Source organism: Anser anser (genome assembly GCF_964211835.1).
Source record: "Anser anser genome assembly, chromosome: Z".
In the NCBI taxonomy this organism is placed as follows: domain Eukaryota; kingdom Metazoa; phylum Chordata; class Aves; order Anseriformes; family Anatidae; genus Anser; species Anser anser.
This window is the reverse complement of record NC_139723.1, coordinates 22068521-22090866: the sequence shown is the minus strand read 5'-3', so window position 1 is coordinate 22090866 and position 22346 is coordinate 22068521. Positions and strand designations below refer to the sequence as shown.

The following is a 22346-nucleotide window of genomic DNA, read 5'->3' as shown; positions in this document are numbered from 1 at the left end:
GGAATGCATAGAAGTTGTCGCCTTTATCCACCAAATAGGGCTTTTGCAGCCTTTTACAACTTCCCATATGTTAATGAAAAACATTTTCTGAGAAATTGGCAGCTTTGCGCTTTGTAGCTGATGCCAGCTTTTTTCATGGACCAGTTCAAGGCAGAGCAAAGGGAAAAATGCCTTGTTTTAGTGCGTGAATTACTCTGACAAGCTTTCACATTGCCCCTCCTCTTATTAATATTCTTTTTGATGTGAGCTTGTAAAATAGAGGATTGGCTGTTAATCTCTGGGATCTCAAGGGCTTTTGGCAGTGGCCCATAATTGATGTGTTCACATGGCTGTTGTCTGACTACTAATGATTAGACAGCAGTGTTATCTCCTAGCTAAATCTGTGTTGCTTATAAATCACACTTGATAAACTGCAGTTTCATTTCTTCAAAGGATCTGTACATGTCTATGTACTTTGATAGAACTGCCAGAGGCATTTCATGATTTCATGACAGCTTAGATTAGTTTTATTCTTTATTTCAGTTGAGCAAAATATTTGAGTTTCTACCATGTGCACAGAAATGTTTCTTTTTGTTATAAATTCGTCATGCAGTGAACAGAGTAAAAAGCATGTGTACAATTCAGGCAGAGCAGAGAATAGAAGGTGCGACTGACTGTAGAATACCACACATAAAATGTGGAATATTTGAGCTAATGCTTTCCTTTGCTTTATTTGAACAGAAAGGAAGCTTCATTTGCAGCAGTTGTTGATCACTGCTGGACTGTAAAATAGTCTATGAGACAGCGTGTGAAAGGGGAAATTAAAGGTTAGACTGATGTACTGAAGCACAAGGTGTTTCAGTAACGGTATCTGGAATTTGTGGAGTGAAACCATGTCCTTTCCATGGCTCTGTTCTTTCTCAGCAAGACAGGAATGATAAACCTTTACTGAAAGTCTGCAAACGTAAACTTTTGTCTGTGCTGGGTGCTTAGAGAACATGCTAATGATGATCCCTGGGTACTAAGGTAAAATCAGTAGAAAAAAAATGTCTTCGAGGTAGGGACATGGGAAGAGGCATCTCAAGGTTGCCTGCTGCTAAGCCACAGGAAGAGTCTTCAGCTGTCTGTTCCAGGGCGTGTAACCAGATGATTTGGTGCCTATAGTGTAGATAGTTTCATGAAAGAGAATTAAAAGAACACTAAACCTGGGTTTTTCCTCTCTGCCAAGACTGAATTGTCTCAAAACTGAGGCAAGTGGGTAAGTAAATTTACAGAAGTCTTCAGTGTTGACTCCAGATCTTATATTTGTCTTCATATTGCGAATTTAATCCTTTAGTTTCATTAAGGATTATTGGACACTTTGTGTCAGTGCCATATTCAGTGTACAAAGAGGAAAAAAAATGCATTCTGAATTAAATAAGTATTAGCAGTTTCCTCCTTACAAGGATTATTTCCTCTTAAAAATCTTCACGTAAAAAATTATTTGAAATGCTGATTACGCCTGTAGCTGGTAAAACAAACACTACAATCCAAATTCTGCCGTTAGTTTTGCTTCAGTGAAACTACTCTGGATTTACACCAGAGTTAAGATATACACCAGTTGAAAGGAAAAAAAAAAAAAGAAAGTTATAATAAATTGACTTTCCCTAAGAGACTGTAAATATTCTGAATTGGGAGAGCTGGAGAGATAGTTGTTTTTTTGTTCTTTTTTATTTTTATTTTTATTTTTTACTTTGAGAGTAAAGCTTTTTTATTATTATTAACTATAATTCTCCAACAGCAGGTAGTTGTAGGAATAGCTAAATAATAATGATTCAGCTTCCTTTTCAGTAGAATTACCAGGCTGAAAATGGAAGCTGAAAGGTCATTTTAAACTTGTTTTCTTCAGTGAGCTGCTGAAAAATCATAAATGCATCTGTCCCGTTCTTAAAGGTAGTAATAATGACTTGTTCTTTAAATAGATTTGGGGCATGGTATCAGGTGCTTTGTAGTGTTTATAGCTAATACCATGAAATGTTGTATGAGAGAGAGAGCGGAACTAACCAAGGCAAGATACTACATTCTATGCAAAAGCCCAAGTAAGAGACGTAAGGCAATATTATAGGAAGATTCACCTGTCTTATCTAAGGGCTAGCTAAATTAGAATTTTTGGGGTCAGTAGACATGGATAAATAGAAGTCCATGAAGTGAAATGATTAATATTCAGAACATGCTAAAAATATCATCTGTAAGAATCTAGTTAGACAAATAAAAGGTTTTTGTATACATAGACCATCAGGGAAGTTCAGTTCTTTGTCTGAGGATTATAGAGGTGAATTAATGAACTGAGGAATCAACAGCCTGAATCACCATGTACAGACTTAAAACTCACAAAGTAGAGTAGTCAAGAAATGGGTAGAAGGAAACAAAAATCTAATGCTGGCATATCGATGTGCAAGAAGTCAATGAAGTGCGAAGAAGCTGACTAAAGGTACTCTTGCTCTCCTCAGAGTCTTGCTTTAGTCCGGATTTTGCAATGCAGATTCCTGGAAACAAAAATCGCAGAACTATATTGATTCTTTATATCCCTACTGGAATGGCTGCAAAGGCAGATCTTCCACCAGAGCTGCAGTGACACTGACTAACTGAAACCATCTTTTGTTAGTTTTGTTAACTGTTGCTGCAGGGTTGTAGGGTTGTGGTAAGATTTGCTTGGAGAGGGAATGAAAACTTGAATAGAAATGCAACAGTTCAATGCATTTCTGTAAGGAAATACCTTATGTTTTTCATGGTTGAGTCAAGCAAACACTTGTGGAGAAGAAGCAGTGATTGTCATTTTGTTTAGACGAAAACCATCATTGTCATAGTTTACCTCTTCCAAAAGGTCACAGAACTAGAAAAAGGTATACCTAATCCCTTACTAGGAAATAATGGTGCCTCGATTTTTACCGTATTTGGTCACATGACACTGTCTGGTGCTGGAGATCGTCTTGTGCACGCTCTCTGTAAATCCAAACAGTTCACAGAAATGTCTTTCTTGACGAGTGGAACAGTGTGTGTCTCTGCAGACAGCACAGGGATCTTGAGAGAGGTTCAGTGCTGTTCATTCTCTGTTAAGGCTTAGCAAAACAGCCATGTGGTGACTGAAGACTGGAAGTGCAGACAGAGCTGCTGAGTAGGAGAAACCAACTTTCAATGGAGAAGGCTGCTCTAGAGACCTATGGGCAAAGTTATCTCAATAAATATGGTTTTCTTGGGCTGAAAGAGGAGAAATATCTTCACTAGAAAATTGCAGGTGGTGATCTGGGCATCCTCCCAGGCCTCTGCCAAACTTTGAATTGACATACAGTTTTTCACAGATGCAGCCCTTGGCAGAAGGATATCACTGGCAACTGTCAAATGCTCATCTTTCCCACAGTAAAACGGGTGAATGTCACTGGGAAATCCCAAGCATCTGAGCTAGAACAGGAGACACAAGAGAGGTCAAGGTGGTTTCCATGCCTGGTGTTCAGCACCATTGTCTCTGCATTAAACCCTACTGAAAGCTTTCAGTTCTCATCATGCTCTTCATTGTATGTTAGCGCTGTCCTAAAAAATATTACCCGTATAGTATTGGTGGAACAGCCAAAGATACAGTCCTATCCTGAGTGAGAAGGTCTGGAGGTCTGCATGCACAAAGAGTACATAACTATCAAAAGGTACTGTCTTTGCAGGAGTGTGTTTGCTCATTTAACAGTTAATTGAGTGGCATAGAAAAAACTTGAATACAAGCAGTATTTTTTTCCCATTACAAAAAATAGCATAAGAGTTTTGAGTGGATTTTTTTTTGCTTCATATTCAGAATACAGAAGTTATTCCAGATATGAGCGATGTGCTAATGTACAGGGAAAAAAGGGCCATTTTCCCTTACAGTGTCCTTTCACTTGCTTTTTTTTTTTCTTTTTTCTTTTTTTTTTTTTCCTTCCCAGCTTTCAGTTGAGTTAAGTGGAGAAGTTCACTTTAGGTACAGGAAATACTTAGAGTCTCCATGTAGATGCTACTTGTGTTATTCAGTTCAACACAATTACATCTTGGATTTCTTGTCAATATACTACAATATTGGGAAAGCACATTTTATGGATTATTCTTGAATTGAGAATTTAAGTCTAAAATTTGGATGCAATTAAGGCAGTCTGAATCTCCTTCATTCTTCCTTAATATTCAAGCTCCTATGATTCTCAAATAAGTTGACCAAAAAAACTAATTTTCTTACTACCTCTGACTGTCCTGTATGTTGAATGTAAGGCTTGTAACAGATATCTGCATCTTATATTTCTTTCCTATATTCTAAATGTGTCTTTAACAGCACTGACCTTTTTTCCCCAATAAATTTGATGTAGAAAACTTGTTTTCCTAAAATGCCTATATTAGTCAGTAAATAGGTGTTTTAATAAATACAACATCTTTGTTATTAACCAGTATTTCAGAGGTATAATTACTTCTGAGAACAATTTAGTGCTATTTAAAAAAAAAAAAATCAGTTCTGTTAAGTACAGAGTCAAAATTCTTCTGCATGGCTTGTTGAGTGAGTTTGAATGAAAGAAATACTGAATTGAGATCTAATTGATATTTTTCATATAAAACCAATATTCTTTATGGAGGTCATTTTTATTACAGGGTAACAAATATGCCTAAGGTAACAGAGTAGAATATGAAGGACTAGCTTTATGTTTTAGATGTAAGTTCTTGTGGGGCAAGGGTTGTATGAGATTCCAAGAAGGGCAGACACACTCCAGAGCACACTAACATTTTTTCCATGTCAGATTCTCCCACATTTGTTTTCCTTCACAGTAGTTTTCATTGATTTCGTTAGAATTACTTCTGATTTATGATGTTGTGAATGAGATTAGAATGAGGTCTTCTACGGTCGTTGTTGCTTTAGAGCATTAAGGTAGGGCAGGCATACTTTATATAAAAACAAGGTAATCTCTCCTATACCGTGAAATCTAGAAAAAGCAATTTGGAGAGAAGCAAGACTTTCATATAGGCCTGATTTCCATTTTTTCCCGCTTTTCATTTCAGACACGTTAAGTAATAATAACTCTAAAGATCTTGTCAGTGTCAGTTTCAAGGTTGGAGGTTTCTCATTTCTTTCAATCTTACATTGGTGTCTTTTTTAAGGAATGATTTAGTTTTGCAAAGAGTCAGGCTTTGTTTTTTAGGTATACCCCAGATTAGGTCTGGAATAGGTTCTTCTTGCATTGTTTCTGCTGCTGCAGATATTCCCACTTGGCAATGTCTGTAGTAAATGTTACTCAATTTAGAAGGCAATAACTTCTTGCAAGGGGTTATCCTGAGCCTTAAAGCTGCTTCTTAAACCTGGACTTTTCTCCAGTCTGTATATTGGTGGATGGAGTGAATGGCTTTTGGCATGTACATTTCAGAATCACATGGTAACACTGCGGTGGTGTATGACCCTGTTTGGTCTTATGCTGGTAGACTCTATCTTCATGAAAATTTATCTTCAAAGATGTATCCTCATTAATGAGGCAAAACTACACATACTTTCATGGCTATAGATGTGATTGCACACTTCAGTGGTTCACATCACATGGCCTGGCTGTGTGGCAGCTATTTTCTTGTTTGCATTTTCTGACTATGACAGAAACATTTCACACTTTAGACAGATGCCCTCTGAAAGTTTTCAAAGTTGAAATGAATGAACTAAATCATAGAATCATTGAATCATAGAATGGCCTGGGTTGAAAAGGACCTTAAAGATCATCTAGTTTCAACCCCCCTGGTGCTGGCAGGGTTGCCAACCACTGGAACAGGCTGCCCAAAGCTGCATCCAGCCTGGCCGTGAACGCCTCCAGGGATGGGGCATAGATATGAATAGATACAGAATACATTCATGCGGTAGTATGATCAAATGTTATCTACTTAAATCTCTGTAAAAAGGGAGTTTACTTTGAGTAATACTGTGAATTTGCTTCTGGCCAGATAAATAAATGGCATGGTGCATATGACCATAGATGTTCCTGAGATTTTGCTGCTCTTTGGTTCATGTGGGTTTCCCTTGGGAGTACATGAGAGAGTCTGTCCCAGAAGGACTTGACATTCTTCCACCCCTGAAGAAATCAGAGTATGATACTGCTGATTGCAGTAGTAGGATGCTGAGCACTTGCCCATCTAAGAAGTCCCCTCAAATCTCTGCGCTGCCTTCTCTGCGCTCGGCATTGCCCATAGGTCAGCAGGAAATTGTCTGCAAAGAACATCAAATATCCATTTGCAAACATGATTTTAGAAACTTACACTGCATTGGAAGGATGAGTTTTGATGAGTAAAACTTAATTACAGTATCTAAAGTGCCTGCGTAATTGAAGGGAAACCCTGTTTATTAGAAGGTCTGCATATTAGAAAGTAGCTAGTGTGGCATTTCCTCTTATCCAGACCCTTTTCCACATACAGGCTAATGTCATGCTGCCAACAAAATATTTTTTGTCATGTTCAGATAGAGGAGCACTCCATGGAGCACTGACTACAGTGCTTGGCAAGCATTCTTCATTTTCTATGAGCTTCCTGCTACCGAGAGCCATAGCTCTCCGATACAATCAAACACTTGGCAGTGGAAAGCTGCTATGAATAACACTCCAGCTTTGTAACCTTTGTTACTAATCAGCTCTCAAAAGCTCTTGGAATTAGGTGAATGAAGAAAATATTGCTTGAATATTTCAGTCTTTTCTGGAGCCCTTTGATTACGTGTATAAAGAGAGCATCTATGTAAATAACTCTCCTCAGATTTAGCTTTTCATTCTCATATTGGATTGTGTGATAAACAGAAAGGCTACTGCTCAGTATGCACCAACACCTGGGAATAATCATGCAGAAATAACAGTGAGAAACTGCAGAGCGTCTGTTCTTGACATTAACTTTCCTCAGTTTGACAGTCTGCCACCACCAGATGTTAGTCTTATGTGCCTGTTTTCCACTGGAGATGGCGGCCTTCCTGCCTCCCTCTTTGCCTCCAATAGCTCACATCAGTGCCCTTTGGAGGATTCAAGACAACAACCGTGTCACCACAGCTATAACTGAGAGCCTCCACTCCGCTCTGCTGGCATTACGGTTATCAAACAGGATGGGGTCGTTTTAAAGCACGGAAAACTGAAGCAATATTTACGCTCTGTGTATTTTGTGGTATGAGTAAGGTCATCATACTCGTGAAGCTCTCACGAACCTCAGGGAGAGTTAATGTCCACTGAGTTCTCAGCCAGAGGCTCGGTGCTCGGATGTAGCACAGCAGCAGCCCCTTTCTCTGCAGCAGCCACTCTTTGGCCTTGTCCCATAGGAGTCATTTTCACGGAAAACATGGACATCTATTAGCAGTTCTAAATAAGCCAGAGCCGAGTACAAATATTTGTAACGAAGAAGTTGGTAGGCTACATTCCCAGATCCGTGCTTGCTTTTTAGCTGCTTTTTACCAATTACAAGACTTGGAAAATGGAAGACACATCTGCCTGTTTAGTCTGCATTCATTTAAAACATTTGCTAGTTTAGTTTGATAATAGCAAACTTTTTTTTTTTTTTCCTCTGTCCTTGTGATGAGCGCGTTTTACGGAAGAATGATGTTGCATGTGGACTAGGAGATTTTGCACAGCATTACAAAACACCACGTAAACCATCAAGCAGGCCATTCAATAGCATTTCTTCATTTTATAAAGGTTTTATAAGGCTTAGCTTTTCTAAAGCACAAGGCTCCCCTGCCCTGCCAGCTGAGGATACACGTTCTCCTCTGGCTTGCGATGAGGTGGGTTGAGGGTTGAGTACTCCTCCAAATGGCACCCCAGGGTACATGCCAATGGCGAGACGCTGACAGAGCCCCATGAGGCAGCCCGTCCACGTAGCACAAAGCCCGTGTCCCCTCGGACCAGGCACACGGGTCATGGTTTTATGCTTACTGCTAGACATTGCAAGAGAGAACTGCTGCTCCTGGGGGCCATTTAGTACTTGATTTGCATGTGTGCACTCATGTCTGTGTTGCAAGGGATATGTGTTTGTGTTCAGACTTTGCAAACACCATGGTGTAAAGAGTGAAGATACTGCTGCACCACTGCATTGCTTTGTGCCACAGTAACTGCTTGTGCTTGGTAGTGTTTTGTTGGTATTAGTAGGCTTTTACACCTAATGGATACTTTTAGTATTCATGTTGTGCTTTGATTTTTTTTTCCCCTTTGCTTTGTTCTATCTCTAACCTGAAAATTATTCCTAATTAAAAAGGCCTATATGAAGTCCTATTACAGTCTTAAATTAGCAGAGCTCCTCCTCCCCGGTGAAGAAAAGTTGTAAGGGAAGAATGTGATTATAGGTCTCTCCTGTCTTCTCCCTGGTTCTAGTATAATCGAGATCACAGTCCAGGCTTATTATACAAAGAACATACTAAATGCTTTTGTTTAATATTTAGCTGACTCAGGACCTGCATGCACAATTACAAGTTGGCTCTCTGTTTGTTTTTATGAATAAGGCTTAAAGCAAAAGAATTAATTGTTACAAAGGCCATTTACCTGTATCATTTTAGATTTCCATTTCATTTTCTCATTATCGAAAGTGTCCATAAGATGAGTGATCTGATATGTGATCCAAAATATATGTGATAGAAGGGTAATACTCTTTAGTACTTTTTTCTTGTTGCCTCCCATTTGCTAATTGGGCTTTAAGACAATGCAGAATTAACCTTGATCTATGTTAAGATATATTTAAATGAGACCTAGATGACAATGTGAAGTGAGTCATCTTCTCTTTCCTGTTAAGCCTTCTTACAGGGGTCCAAAATTAAAAACAACCTAGACTTAAAGACATTTAATCATCAATTTGAAAGTAGCTAGAAAGCTATCTTTCTGAATTGTTGGACTGAAGAAGGATTTTGGGGTGTGGTGTCTATGATCCAGTGGGCCAAATACACATGAATTTTAGGAGTTACATTTAATTGTTTTAGCTAGTTTAGTGGGTACAATCCTCATTTATCTTTTCAGTTTCAAAAGACCTTGTGACCATAGTAAAATACTAAGAACACTCAGGCTAGATCCTTGTACAGAAAATATACTACTGGGTATATTGAAAGTCATACAGCAAAGATAACTTCTAAAGTCCATATAGACGCATTGACTGTATATGAGTTTTCTGTGCACGGGCTGATTGTCTGGCAAATTGTATTCTTCCATGTATGCGTTTTGGAAGCCCTCAGATATTACGTGGTTTTGATAGATTCCTGTAAAAGTCCTCACCCGTTATTTCAAGTGGAAAGACGTAAATGTTATCTGTAAGCTGTTAGGTGAGTGATCCTAATGCATTTTAAGTGACTGGAAGACAAGAGATTATATTTGATGGCATTTGGGTATTAGAATTGTTCCAAGTACTAATTTCTAGATGATGCAGATGAAAAAAATGTCATTTGTGTGTCTTTGTTCTGTCTTTATAAATGTTTTTCTTTAAATAGAAAATGAAGTTGCCAGTTTACAAAATTAATTTCCATCCACAAATCAGTCTCTGTCAGCACCGAGAAAAAAGTGTCCTCAATCCTTTTTTCTTAAAAACAAAACAAAACACAAAAATGTTTATTTTATACTAGCTGTCTGTGACAACAGGGAATAGTCTTGTAGAAACATAGCAATTTGCCTTGTTTAGCATGATAGATATTTTTGTACATAATTTTTCATGTGCAGCATTTGGGCTGATGTCGACAAAATTAAATTCATAAAACTGAAATTACCAATGGTACTCCAAATCCCTGCATATGCAAATGCAGTCCAAGCAAACTGGATTTTCTTTTGTTTGTTTTTAGCTTTTTTTTTTTTTTTTTTTAAATCTCACAGCATCGTTATAGTAAGTTTGTCTGTTGTTTTCAGGTTGATCCCCTGTTTACAGTGCCTGCACCTCCACCTCCGATTTCCAGCAGTATCACACCTCAGATTCTGCCTTCCTACTTTTCCCCATCTTCATCCAATATTGCAGCACCAGTCGAGCAGCTTTTGGTACGGACTCGTTCAGTGGGTGTAAATACTTGCGAGATTGGAGTTGTAACAGAACCCGAATGCCTTGGACCCTGTGAGCCTGGGACCAGTGTGAACTTGGAAGGAATTGTGTGGCATGAAACCGAAGAAGGTAAATTGTTTTTTCCATTAGGCTTGTCTGTTAGATATGTTAACAAGGAGGAGATTCTGCCTGGGTACTGTGCAGGGGCTTGCTTGTCTATTGGGACATCATAATGTACAGTGGCAGACACAGCTGCTAGCTAAGCTAGTGGGTTTTTCCTTTAAAAACAAACGGCAGGTTTTTATTATTTAAGCAGTCATCTTTTTCCAAATGACCTGCCATGTAACCCCGATAAACAATAGAATTGTTTCGTATTTCTGTATTGAGAAATGCATATGAATAAAAATCTAACGGAATAGCATAAATATGCTGTTTAAATGCAAATCATGAGGAGAGTGAATATGAGAGGAGTGGATATGTGAATGTTTCAGATGAAAACTTAGCTGAGTATTTTGGATATCAGATACTACGATCAAAAATTCTGCCATTATATAATAATGGGGGCCCCAGAGACCCTTCAGAAATTCTGTTTGATACTGTGATAATCATTTGCATTTTGGTTGTTTGAAACGTGGTTTAAGAGGAAAACATCCTTGTTCTAAGAGAGATGTTCCATCTGGTGAAGAAGTGCTATCTAAGCCACACTGATTTCTTTAATACCCTTTGAAGGCATTTGGCCAAGTAGGAGTGCTGGAGAGCTTCGGGGAATTCTGAATGTTGATTGGCTATGATTTAGAACAAAGTAGAAAGAGGATTATGCTGTGATATGCAGATTTTTCCATTTTGGTTTTCAGAAGCTCATTATTATTCTCTTGTTAATATTAAAAATACTGCATGTATCCCCTAAACTACTGCGGGTTTTGTTTTGACAGTACTGGATTTCTCCAGTTATAGCTGCGTGAGAGTCTCCCTTTGATTACTCTTGCATTTGTTTTGAGGATCGTTTAATTGTTAGTGGTCTACCACCGTCAACAGTGAGAACAAGATTATTTACTAAAGGATGTAATGAAAGAATACAGCGGTGCATTGCTTCGTGATAAATCCTGACATCCTGCAGACATACGTTTAATGGCATTTGGTCCTTTGCAGTGATACATAAGACCTCACCAAAATGCTCTGCACTGTCCTCTGAAAAATCAATAGAGTCAGATTTACTCGCTTGTATATGCTTTCATCCATCCATCTTTCTCTCTATATGTCTACAGCAGATTCATAAGGTAGATTGAGCCTCTTAGATTGTTTTTAAAGCACAATATAAATTCTGTTTTAAAATATCCCTTCAGAGATGACTGCCCGTAGCAACTCCAGTTTTCCTTGACTGGCCTGTATTAACGAGAGCTGGAATGTGTGGGCGTTAACTGTGGTGACATGAAAGAGCAGTAGCCATTAATAGTGTTATTCTTGCTGAATAAACTAAACTTCTGACCCCCACTGAATTTAAGAAGCCTGTCTTGTTAAAGGTTTGGCACCAGAAATGAAGTATTAAAAAAAAAAGTGTGTTCTGGTCAGGATGACATTCCATTTACCAGTTTCTCAGCACTCCACTGGTTTAAAAGCTCTTGTTATTTAATAGAAATTAACTCCCTTAACCTTTTCCCGGTTTGTCTAAAACAATTTTCTGAAACAACTCAGAGTTCAATGACGGCATGTTTAAGTGTAATGGTTTTAAATGTGCCTGTTTTCACAGCTTTACAAATACTGTTTGGCAAGTCTACATCTATGAGTGAGTACAGTGATACATGCAGTGGGATTTTAAATGCTCTAGAACTGTAGCTAGAGTGTAGATTTAGCGACTGAAGATAATTGATAGGATTTTGTGTTGTACAGTTTGTACTGTGGTCTTGTATTGTTTCAGACTCTGCTTAACTGAAGAAAATATCGTAACTTGTATTCTGTTTTTCCTCCAAACCGGTGTTCACAATCAAGACTCTGTTACGAAAAATGAGTTCTTGATCAGTTTTGCATTTTAATTGGATTTTGACATTTGGGGCACACATAAATGTATATATTTAGCTGTTTTCAAATTTTCTGACACATTCATGAAAGCAACTATGTAGCAGCTTGCATAAAACCATTTCTGCCAAATTTTAGAAAACAGGGTGCAGATGGGTCTTCTATTTGCCTTTAACAGGAGGATGATTATCAGATACTCGTTTTCTCCAGTTACGATTCTGACTTTAATTAGGCCAGAACACGACCTTAGCTAAAGTTGGTGTAGATCCAGAATACTCTAACCGAAATCATTGTAGCTGGTGAGATACAAAACCATCTTGTTGTTCATAATGTCCAATTGAAATATGAATTTCTTTTGTGATACCCGTATGTTTTTTCATATTTACTCCCTTCACTGGTTTCCAAAGCCTAATAAAAACGTTCATGCAGACTGACATCTATTTAGCTGTCTATAAATCAAATGGCTGCTTTAGGGAAAAAAAATATACCACTACCACCAACAACAAGAAGCTAAGGTATGAAAATTTCTGACCTTGGCTTGTGTTTTGAGATATTTGAATTATTTTGTATCTGATTTAGCCACTCTGTAAGATGAGTCGTAAGCTGATTAGAATAGGCTTGTAGGATGTCTGCATAACCACTATTGCATATGGAAACTGTGAACCAAATGTGCTGCTGAGCAGACATCATATGCTGCAGCAGCTAGCATTCGGAATGCAAACACAGAAAGGATGTGGGGAACACAGTTATTAAAAAAAAAAAAAAAAGGTAAAGTGAGTACAGGAAGGTGAAATCCAATGGTTTATATAGAACTCTTTGTTAATTCCACCACGTGCTTTCTAGAGGAAAAGATATTTTCTCAAGAATGCATGTTTTGAAGGTTTTCAGTATCTGAAGTAACCAGTTTTCTTTTAGGAACGTTGAAGTTCTGTTGCATTGTTTCTTCAAGGTCACGAGAAGGATGATGTTTGGTTTTATTACTTGTGTTTTTAAGATAATTGCTCCAAAGAGGGGAAAAAAAAGCATCCTTCGATTTCAGACAAAATCATGGCTGATCAAAGAGAGTGTTGTTACTAGAGCTCTTTTCATTTACTCCATGATAACCTATTCAGTTGATTTAATCAGCAGATATAATAAATCAGACTTTTTCCCAGAGTGTTTCAGTCTTAAGATGTGTATAGGTGAAGCTGGCATGTGAATTCTGTCACATTTTATTACAAGGCTTTGTAATTAACCACAGCTGTGGTGTTACTAATATAATTTCCTGAGAATGCCATTATCATGTGAGCATTTCTCAGTTGCATTATTCAGTTGTGCAGTGTTTAATTTCAACATATGTATCCTGCGTGCATTTTCTTCAGTGTAACATCCTTGTTTAAATGACTTGAAAATGTATCTGAAGTGGTGTAAATGGTTGAAGAAGAAATTGTATGGAAGGAACTAGTTGAGGTTATCGTATAAGAGGGGAATGAGAAATGGTTATGGACAAATCAACCTGAAAGTTTGCAGCTGATGTGGACATTTGATTCCAGGAGCTACCATCCAGTAGCAGTAAAAATCCATCATAACAAGCAGCTTGGTAGTGTTACTGGTTTTGTTGTTTGGTTGTTTCTGGGAAGCAACTGCTAAATGTCTGTATTTCTATACTGAGAAATAAGGTTTATCTAGAATCAGGTACTTGCTAAATGGTGTAATTATCTTCTGGGAAAACAGTTTTGAAGAGAGCAGCAATTGTTTCTTACTGCCTGGAGGAAATAAAAATGACCCAGAAAAAAAGGAAACCACCGACCAACTTTCTGAATTGCTTAGAGCTCACTTTTCTGTTTTTTCACACGCAGTTGCCCTGGGTCATGTCCTGTTTTTGGTTCAGCGTCTAGTAATAGAGTTAGCCTTTAGATGTGAGAAGCACTAGTTCTGATGATGTCTTGTTTGCTTGAAAACTGTGTAGGAGACAGCCATCCGTCACCTTGCTGCCTTTGTGTGCAGAACAAGCTGTCAACACGCGGCTCTCGAGTTCTCGCATTGCTGCATCTACGTTCTTCCTCTTGTGCAGATTGGGTAAAACTTGCTGTTGTTCTTCAGTAATAAATAATGGAATAATGAATTGGATTTTTTAAAGTGTTCGCTTGTTGATTTTATAATTCAAGACTAGTTGGCGGGTGTCAGAAACAGGAGTCTGAAGTTTGCTGTAATTTAATTATATTGGATCTCAGAAATGTGATGGGATCACCTCTACAGTGTTCCAGATTTATGCTAGTGTCAGTTCTGACACTATTTTGCAGAAATTTCAAGGAGAAAGGAGAATACTTAGATAACCCAGAGACATGCTGATACTTGTGGGCGGTTTTCTCTGCCATGTTTGCATCTAAGATGCATAGGTGTCGTTTTGAAAACATACCTGTTGCACAGAACTAAGGTTAATTCCTCCTTGCTGTACTAGGTGGTGTTGGTTTTGCAAAATGCTGTTTTGAAAGAACACAGTCTGTTTTAAATGTCTGTGGTTATGTATGTGTTCATACATGTGTGTATAAGTAAGGGTGTGTATGTGAGTATAGAAATAGCATTAGAAGAATGAGAAGTAGTCTGGCTGCCTCTGATTCCCCTTAGCAATTTTTTGTGGTTTAACAACCACATCTTCCTACTTTCACATATGCAAAGGCATGATGAAACAATGAAACCTGTAATGTCGAAAGCACTGTCAAATATATAAGTAAACAAATGCAGAAATTAATTTTTTTCTAATCTGTTTTATCAAAGAACCTTACGAGAAAACATAAAAATTCAGATAAATGTGGTTAATCAAGACTGTTGTCTTGAGCTCAGGCAAGGATTATAGAGCGAGGTAATGTCATTTATTAAACCAAGCAACACAGTTGGAAAAAACAGATAAGCTTTCAAGCTGGGTGCATTTGTATTCTGCCCTTTATGTGTAATGTTGAGCATTAACTTGCTGAATACAGGAAGTAGCAGCTTGGTATTCTTAACCACCATGTTCAGTACAGAACTGAAAGACAGTGGGTATTTTTATGGGAGAGAAGCACAAAGATGTTCTCTGTTCAAACATCATGCTTGGTTTTGTCCGTGTTAGGGAGAAGCAGCTCATGGAGGAGATAGGTGTTCCCTTCATGTAGCTAGCCAAAAAAACTAAACCCAGCTTTTTCCTGCTGTTAGGAGAGCCATCAGCTGACATGTATGAGTGCCAGCCAGTATCATCAAAATGTATGTGACCACAAAAAGCCTGCACAGGTGTTTATATTTTGAGATGTTACGTTTTACTGTTCCTCTTTCTCTTGTCTGTGAGATCCGGAGCCAGTAAACGAATGGACTTAACGAAGCCTGAAATATATAATTGTTTGTAGAGCTCTGATGCCCCACTGGATTAGGTAAGGTACATGGAGTCTGATGCTTCGCGTGCATCACATAGAAACTCATAGCACACGAGAAATGCCGAAAAGACAGTGTTGTGTTTTATGGAAACTGTACCGATGTTGCAAGAGACATCTGGGAGGTCATGCTTTGTGTCCTAGAGACAAAGGAGGCTATGTGAGAAAAGTTTTTTAAGAGTTTAATTTTACAGGACTTGGACTGTGAGAGGGATTTAGGAGTAGGTGTGCTGAGGCTTGTTGGGTCTATGGGACCTTCTTGATCATAGAATCATAGAATCATAGAATATCCTGAGTTGGAAGGGACCCGTAAGGGTTATCAAGTCCAACTCCTGGCACCGCACACGTCTGCCCAAAAGTTTAGACCATGTGACTAAGTGCACAGTCCAATCTCTTCTTAAATTCAGACAGGCTTGGTGCAGTGACTACGTCCCTGGGGAGCCTGTTCCAGTGTGCGACCACTCTCGGTGAAGAACCTCTTCCTGATGTCCACCCTAAACTTCCCCCGCCTCAGCTTAACACCATTTCTGTGGGTCCTATCACTGGTGTTTACAGTGAATAGGTCACCTGCCTCTCCACTCCCCTTCACAAGGAAGTTGTAGACTGCGATGAGGTCCCCCCTCAGCCTCCTCTTCTCCAGGCTAAACAGGCCAAGTGACCTCAGCTGCTCCTCATACGTCTTCCCCTCTAGGCCCTTCACCATCTTCGTCGCCCTCCTCTGGACACTCTCCAACAGTTTAATGTCCTTTTTGTACTGTGGTGCCCAGAACTGCACACAGTACTCGAGGTGAGGCTGCACCAGCGCAGAGTAGAGCGGGACAATCACCTCCCTCGACCGACTAGTGATGCCATGCTTGATGCACCCCAGGGTACGGTTGGCCCTCCTGGCTGCCAGGGCACACTGCTGGCTCATATTCAACTTGCTGTCAGCCACAACCCCCAGATCCCTCTCTGCGGGGCTGCTCTCCAGCGTCTCATTGCCCAGTCTGTACGTATAGCCAGTACCAGGTGCAGGACCCGGCACTTGCCTTTGTTAAACTTCATGTGGTTGGTTGATCACCTCACCATTGTGCCTGTCCTTACAGTGTAAGTGCTTGTTAATGGACGTGAATCCTGATGTTGTCATATAACTGGCTTCTGCAGTGTTTCTTGTGTGTTTGTCTGCAGCACGTAGTGCAGGCCTCTTTGGGAGGCAAGGAGTGCTTGGACTAAGCCAGTATGGCATTAGTTGCATTTTGACATACTTTATTCTTGTGGCATGTCTGTAGCAAAAATGCTTATGCTGAGACAACCAAAAAGGGAACTCTCTGGCTGAACAAACTGCTACGTGCACCCTTCAGTTTCCCAATTAGTCTGCTACTTCTCCTCTATTTGATAGTGTTTTCACCTTTAATAATTGAAGCGAATAATAATTTTAGAGGCAAACCCCTGTGTTATCCACAGAAGCTACTTAAAGTGTTTTTAAGCCGTTGGGACCAGCTCTTATGAGCCAGGTGTACACAGCTGAGTTGATGTGACTTTAATGAGTTGCCATGAATCAGCCAGCCTACGATAACCAAACCGTTGTGGGCTCTTAGTTCACAGCAAACAGTAGATAAATGGTGTCAGTATAAACCTTCTCAGTGAAGGAGAGATGCAAAATAGATTATGAACGTTCCCTGCTGGCAGAGCTATAGGTCAGAAGGAGATATTTTGACCTCAAGTTTAATTCTGATTCTTTTACAGAACACTCCTTTTTTCAGAAATGCTCAACTACTTGTTCATTTGAACAGTAATTTAAGTTTAAGGCTATTTGTTTAGGTAATAGAATGCATCACATGTTAGTGAATTTCTGTAATAGAAAAAAAAGAGAAAAAGATGAAATGAAAACAGAACCACTATGAATTTCCAGCTTTCTTAACACAGTGGAGAAATCCAGCTAGTTCATTGCCCCTTCCATTCCTTCCTTACACCATTGCTTCAGATCAGCAAACGTGTAAATATGCTGTTACGTTAAATGTTAAATTTGGTTTCTAAATGTCAGCTTTCCTCCTTGAACATACGCACACTGCAGGCTCTAAGTAGTGCTAGTCCTACAGCATTGTTTATAGACGCTGTGCATCTCTAAGGCTCGGGGGGTGCGTAATTTGTTTACTGCCCAGTGCTCGTCTTGTTGCTCAGCGCTTAGGGATAGAGATATGATGCTAAGCAGAGCATAGCCGTAGTTCAGTTGCAGTAACTGACCGAGAGTATCCTAAGTGTCTTATTTATCCGGGTTAGTAACAGCCAGTTTGTCTGCAGAGAGCTGGTGAATGCCACATTTTACAGCTCAGTGAGGTTGGGTGCAACCATCTTGGTATAACCCCAGGCAGAGGATGAAAAAAAAACACAAAACCATCCAAATTCCAGACAACGCTTACATAAAAAGCTGCGTCTTGGCAGACTGCTATAGAGGAAGACTCCCTGCTCTGCTTGTACATACATAGAAAACTATCCCTTTTACAAACAAGCATATGGGGGCAGGGAGGGTGCATAGAAAAAGGAAGGAGGATAATTGAGGTTGGAAACATTTGCTTGGAGCTATTTGAATGTGAAACTGAGCCTGCTCAAGCAGTGAGGTTATGAAGACTGAAGGAGTTGCTTTAAGAAAAGCAAGATTTTCGAGCATTTACTGCTCAAAAGCAAAATCTCAATAGCAGCAGATTGCTTAGAAGTGAGACCATTCCAGTACAAAATACTTGCAACATGTGGCATTCGGATTTCAGGATAGCAGGGGGGAGAGATTGACTGCTAATGAAGAAAGTGTGTATGCGTGCAAGTGTTTTCTTACTGAGTAAATATCACTGGAGTGAGGAATACAAGCATGACTGAAATTATATCTTTAACTGTTGTGGCTCAGGGATTAAACCACTTATTTAAAGATGTTCTCACAGTCACTCAAATTTTGTACATAGTTTAACTAGTTCGGACAAGCTGTGGTCTTCTAGTTTTGCTATGCTCCTATGTATTGCTCACGCTGTAGATGGTGGTGAATGAGAATTCTCTCTGTTACTGGACTATGTTTTCAGTAACTCAGATAAATACCAGTTTACTAAAAGAATTAAATCTTTAATAAAAGATTTAAGATATATCTTAAAATACGTATATAAACTGTGTAGCAGAAAGATGCTTTTGGCATTGGGATTAGCTTGCATGCACAAGACCAGTGTGTAGCCTAACATACAGTTTTTCATTTTTTAGAATCAGTGGAAACGTACATTTTGTCACCCCGAGTGTATATTCATAATTCTTTCCAATTGTTATGATGTGGTAATAACTAGCTCTACTCTGGAACTGTTGGTGACAATCCAAAAAATGGAACAAAAACCTCATTTTAAGAATTTTGAACAGTGAAGAGGTCTTTGGCTTTCAGGGTTACTAAAAGATTACAGTTTATGTTTTTATTCTGAGACAGGTAGAGAGGAAAGGTAGAGGTTGAGTGTGAAGACAAAGAGTAGAATATCGAAAAAGAAAAGCTCAAGGGAAACAGCTTTCTTGATTTAAACCAAAAAACTAACTCTAGATTTATTAAAGCTAGTGTTGCAATGGAAACCACAATTGAGATTCATCAATTTTATATCCCCAAACTCTGTGAGATTTAAGGGAATAAATAGCACCTGGGAAAAAAAAAAAAAAAAAAAGTCATAGAACTAGTTACACCCTGAATTTACTACCCCAGCTAAAGATTCAATCGTTAAAAAATAAATTAATTAAAGAGGTATTTAAGAAAAACCTTCTTTTTTCCCTACATTTTTTTGACAGATGTCAATTAGTTGTTAAGCTTCCTTGGGAAATTTCCTAGGGCTTTGCTTTATGTGGTATTTTAGTATACTTAAGTGATTTTGTTTTGTCTGAAGTTTTTTGTTTGTTTGTTTGTTTCTGTATAGTCATAACGCCTAGAACAGCCTATTGGCTTTTTTTCCAGTGACTTAGCCAGTGGTATAGAGGTCTCCAAAAAATGGAGCTGAAGTTAATTGTAGGTAGATGTCGGTTCTTAACACTGAGGACGAGTGTTGTGGAGAAGCAGTTCCAGATCAATCTTCAGTTACTCTAGAGATGGTTTTTTTTTTTTTTTTTTTTCCCCACTCACTTTAAAACTTCTGCATTTAAGTAGGTTGAAACAAGTAATTATGTTCTACTGCCTGTTTACTTTCCCCTACAGTGACTGAACCTATACTTCTTAACCTTGTATTCACTCAGAGCTGGCTTTTGTGGATCTTTTAAAGCCTGAGGCTGTGTGAACCCCCCCACCCCCCCCCCCCCGGACCCCCGGAGTTAGGAGATTTTAGAAGTAGAAAGAACAGTCTCAGGTTTCACTAAGGGAGCAGTTTTCCTTAGGGAAGCGATTAGCTGATGTCAATTTGTAGAGGAGTCAGTAACACATTTTGCTCTAATGTGTGTTACGGATTTTAAAAAAGGTTCACTTTTTAGGTTATTTACTAAAATTTTATTAAAGTTCTGAAAAGTGCTTCTGTAGGTTTTGTCATTAATGAAAAAGTTTTGCAAGAAATTAATTTTTGCTTCTTCAGAAATTTTGTTCAAGCCACTCTTGGTGGCTATGAAACCAGTACAAGTTTGTCTGCCTCCAAGCCAGTTTCATCAAAAGAACCTCCAGCTATCAGTTAATTTCATTCAGTTGGAGATTAAGAAGCATCACTGGTTATAAACTTGAGCAATTAAAAAAAAAAAAGAGAAAGGTGGACAAATCATGCAAGATTGGAACTGTTCCCAGCTAGGGACCTGTGTAAGCCATAGTAAAACCTGAAGGTCAATCAGTGGAAGCTACTGTTTGTTATGTAATGAATATATATATATATATATATATATATATATATATGAATTCTTTAATAGGGAAACAACATTTCGTTCATGGTTCACATGGATTTGAAAAGTCTTTCATTTTTCCTTTAGTGTATGAAGGAAAGAAAAAGTCTTTTTGTTAGTCATATAAAAATTAAGAATTCAGTATTTATAAGCACATCAGATCTCTTAAGTGGCTATATAGTTTAGTTCTTTGACAGTGGCCACTCTATGAACTTTCTCAACACAGCCAATTTTTTGCACACCCCAGCTAAGCCTCATTTCCTCCAGAGTGGAGTGTTGCTTACGATGGGAGGGAAAAGCCTTGGTTTTTGAAACATAATGGCATATTTTGTTTCTAATTAAACTGGCTAGTCAGCCTGTTTTGGCAACAGCTTTAGTCCAGAAAATGTTCAAACATAATTTTAGTGACAAGGGAAAAGAAGGCAGCAAAGTTGTGCTCACAAATGCTGGTACAAGGCAGAGACATCTCCCCAGTGCTTCCAACTTGGGCTGATCCAGCGTGTGAAAGCCTGAGGCACCCATTTAACAACACACATTTTCTTCCAGCATAGTTCTTTTGCAAACTTCCCATAACAAACCTTCATGTGTTGCTTGAAAGTAGTCTCCTAGACTTTATCTGTGTGTGTCCCAAAAGTTGTTCAGATTCGTTTCTTTGAGTTTTTCCTTCTCCAGAACATGAAGTTTTGGAGGCCTCAACCTCCATGTTGTTGTAAGGTACAGCTTTGTGCTGACCAGAGACGCTGTAGAAGTTCAGATTTACCAATTGGTGGTGCGTTTTTATGAAACAGGAACCATAAGACTAAGTCAATTTCTTTGCTTTTATCTTGATTCTGTCCAGTCAAGTTACTTACAAAATGAGTAAAAATATAGAGGGAGAGGGACTCCTCAGGGGTTTTGCTTCAAGACTGTAGGTGGTGATCAGGTTACAAATGGTTCTGTTGGTCTAGACAAGGAATTGACAAGAAATAACTTAGAGAAAATGTTTTTGTATCCCCAAAGAGTTGTCTTCAAGGGGCACAGTTAGTAATACTGTTGTGAAAACCAACCTCCATTTGGACAGACAGCTTGATGCAGGCAAAGCTGCTAATTTGCTTTCAGCTTCAAGGAGATTTAGAGTCTTTGCATCGCTGGCAGTAGCACACAATGTAATTGTTATCCTTCTGCTTAATCTTCAGTCTAGCCACATTGGCTTGTTGTAGCTAGGAAGGGCTGGAATGTTTACTGAATTAGCTGAACCAGACAGCTTCTCTTGAAAGTTGCTCCGGGACTCCTCTGACTTTTTTGTATGTTACAAGAACACTCACTGTTCTTTTTGTGATTACATCTAGTCACAGAAATCCCACATAGAAAGGAAAATAAATTGGTGGGTATGAAAAGTAGGTGACAGAATTAATGTTCTTATACTGGCAATGTTACTCAGTTATTAGGGGCTGTCTGTAAATAACAGCTTTGCTTTCATCTATTTTCTGCCTCTTTCTTCCACAGAAGCAATTTTGTAACCCTACAATCTTTAAATACTTTTAAAAACCTAACTGTATACCAGGAGATTTGTTTGCATTCCTATTATTCATTTTGGCAATGTTTGTGGACAGCAGCTGCTTACACTTTTCGAATTTGTGCCATTAACATACCACTGGTGTAAACCTAGCTTGATTCACCAAAAACACAATCTTCAGAAAAGGGATATAGCGTATCATTGTGCAATTAAATTATTTAGTCAGCCTGGTGGTTAAGCTTGGGTCAGCTTTGAAGGGTAAATTTCATTGCTGGGATACATTCTTGGCTATGAATGAATGCATGAATAATCTTTCTTTGAACCTTAAGATGCACAATAGACACAATAACTCTTGAGTTGAACTTTACAAGCAGAGCAGGCTGATTTATGGGCAGCTGTTGAAAGTGCTCCTAGTCAAATTATTTTTTAATCTGTGAAGTAGAAACCTGTAGTATATTAATTACTGTAAACCATTGCAATGGTAGACATAGAAAAGCTATGCAAGTCTATGGGCTTTTAATTTATAGATTAAAAGAAAAAATAATGATTTTGACAGGGTACACTGCAATAAACTGAGAATTACTTGTCATGGCTACAGCAGACAAATAGCTGAAGGTATTATCAGCCTCAGCTGCGCAGCCTGTTGA

At 38.7% G+C, this 22346-nt stretch overlaps 1 protein-coding gene across 8 annotated transcripts in view; it reads left to right on the top strand.

The window, feature by feature from the left end:
- Positions 1-22346, top strand: part of ZNF608 (zinc finger protein 608) — a gene marked incomplete at its 3' end in the record, with an annotated part of 110733 nt that overhangs the window by 30967 nt on the left and 57420 nt on the right. For all 8 annotated transcript variants that reach the window (XM_083818738.1, XM_083818735.1, XM_083818737.1 and 5 more), the window contains exon 3: positions 9840-10095. In XM_083818738.1, coding sequence (XP_083674864.1) covers positions 9840-10095 — 256 coding nt within the window. The remainder of the gene's footprint in view (positions 1-9839; positions 10096-22346) is intronic.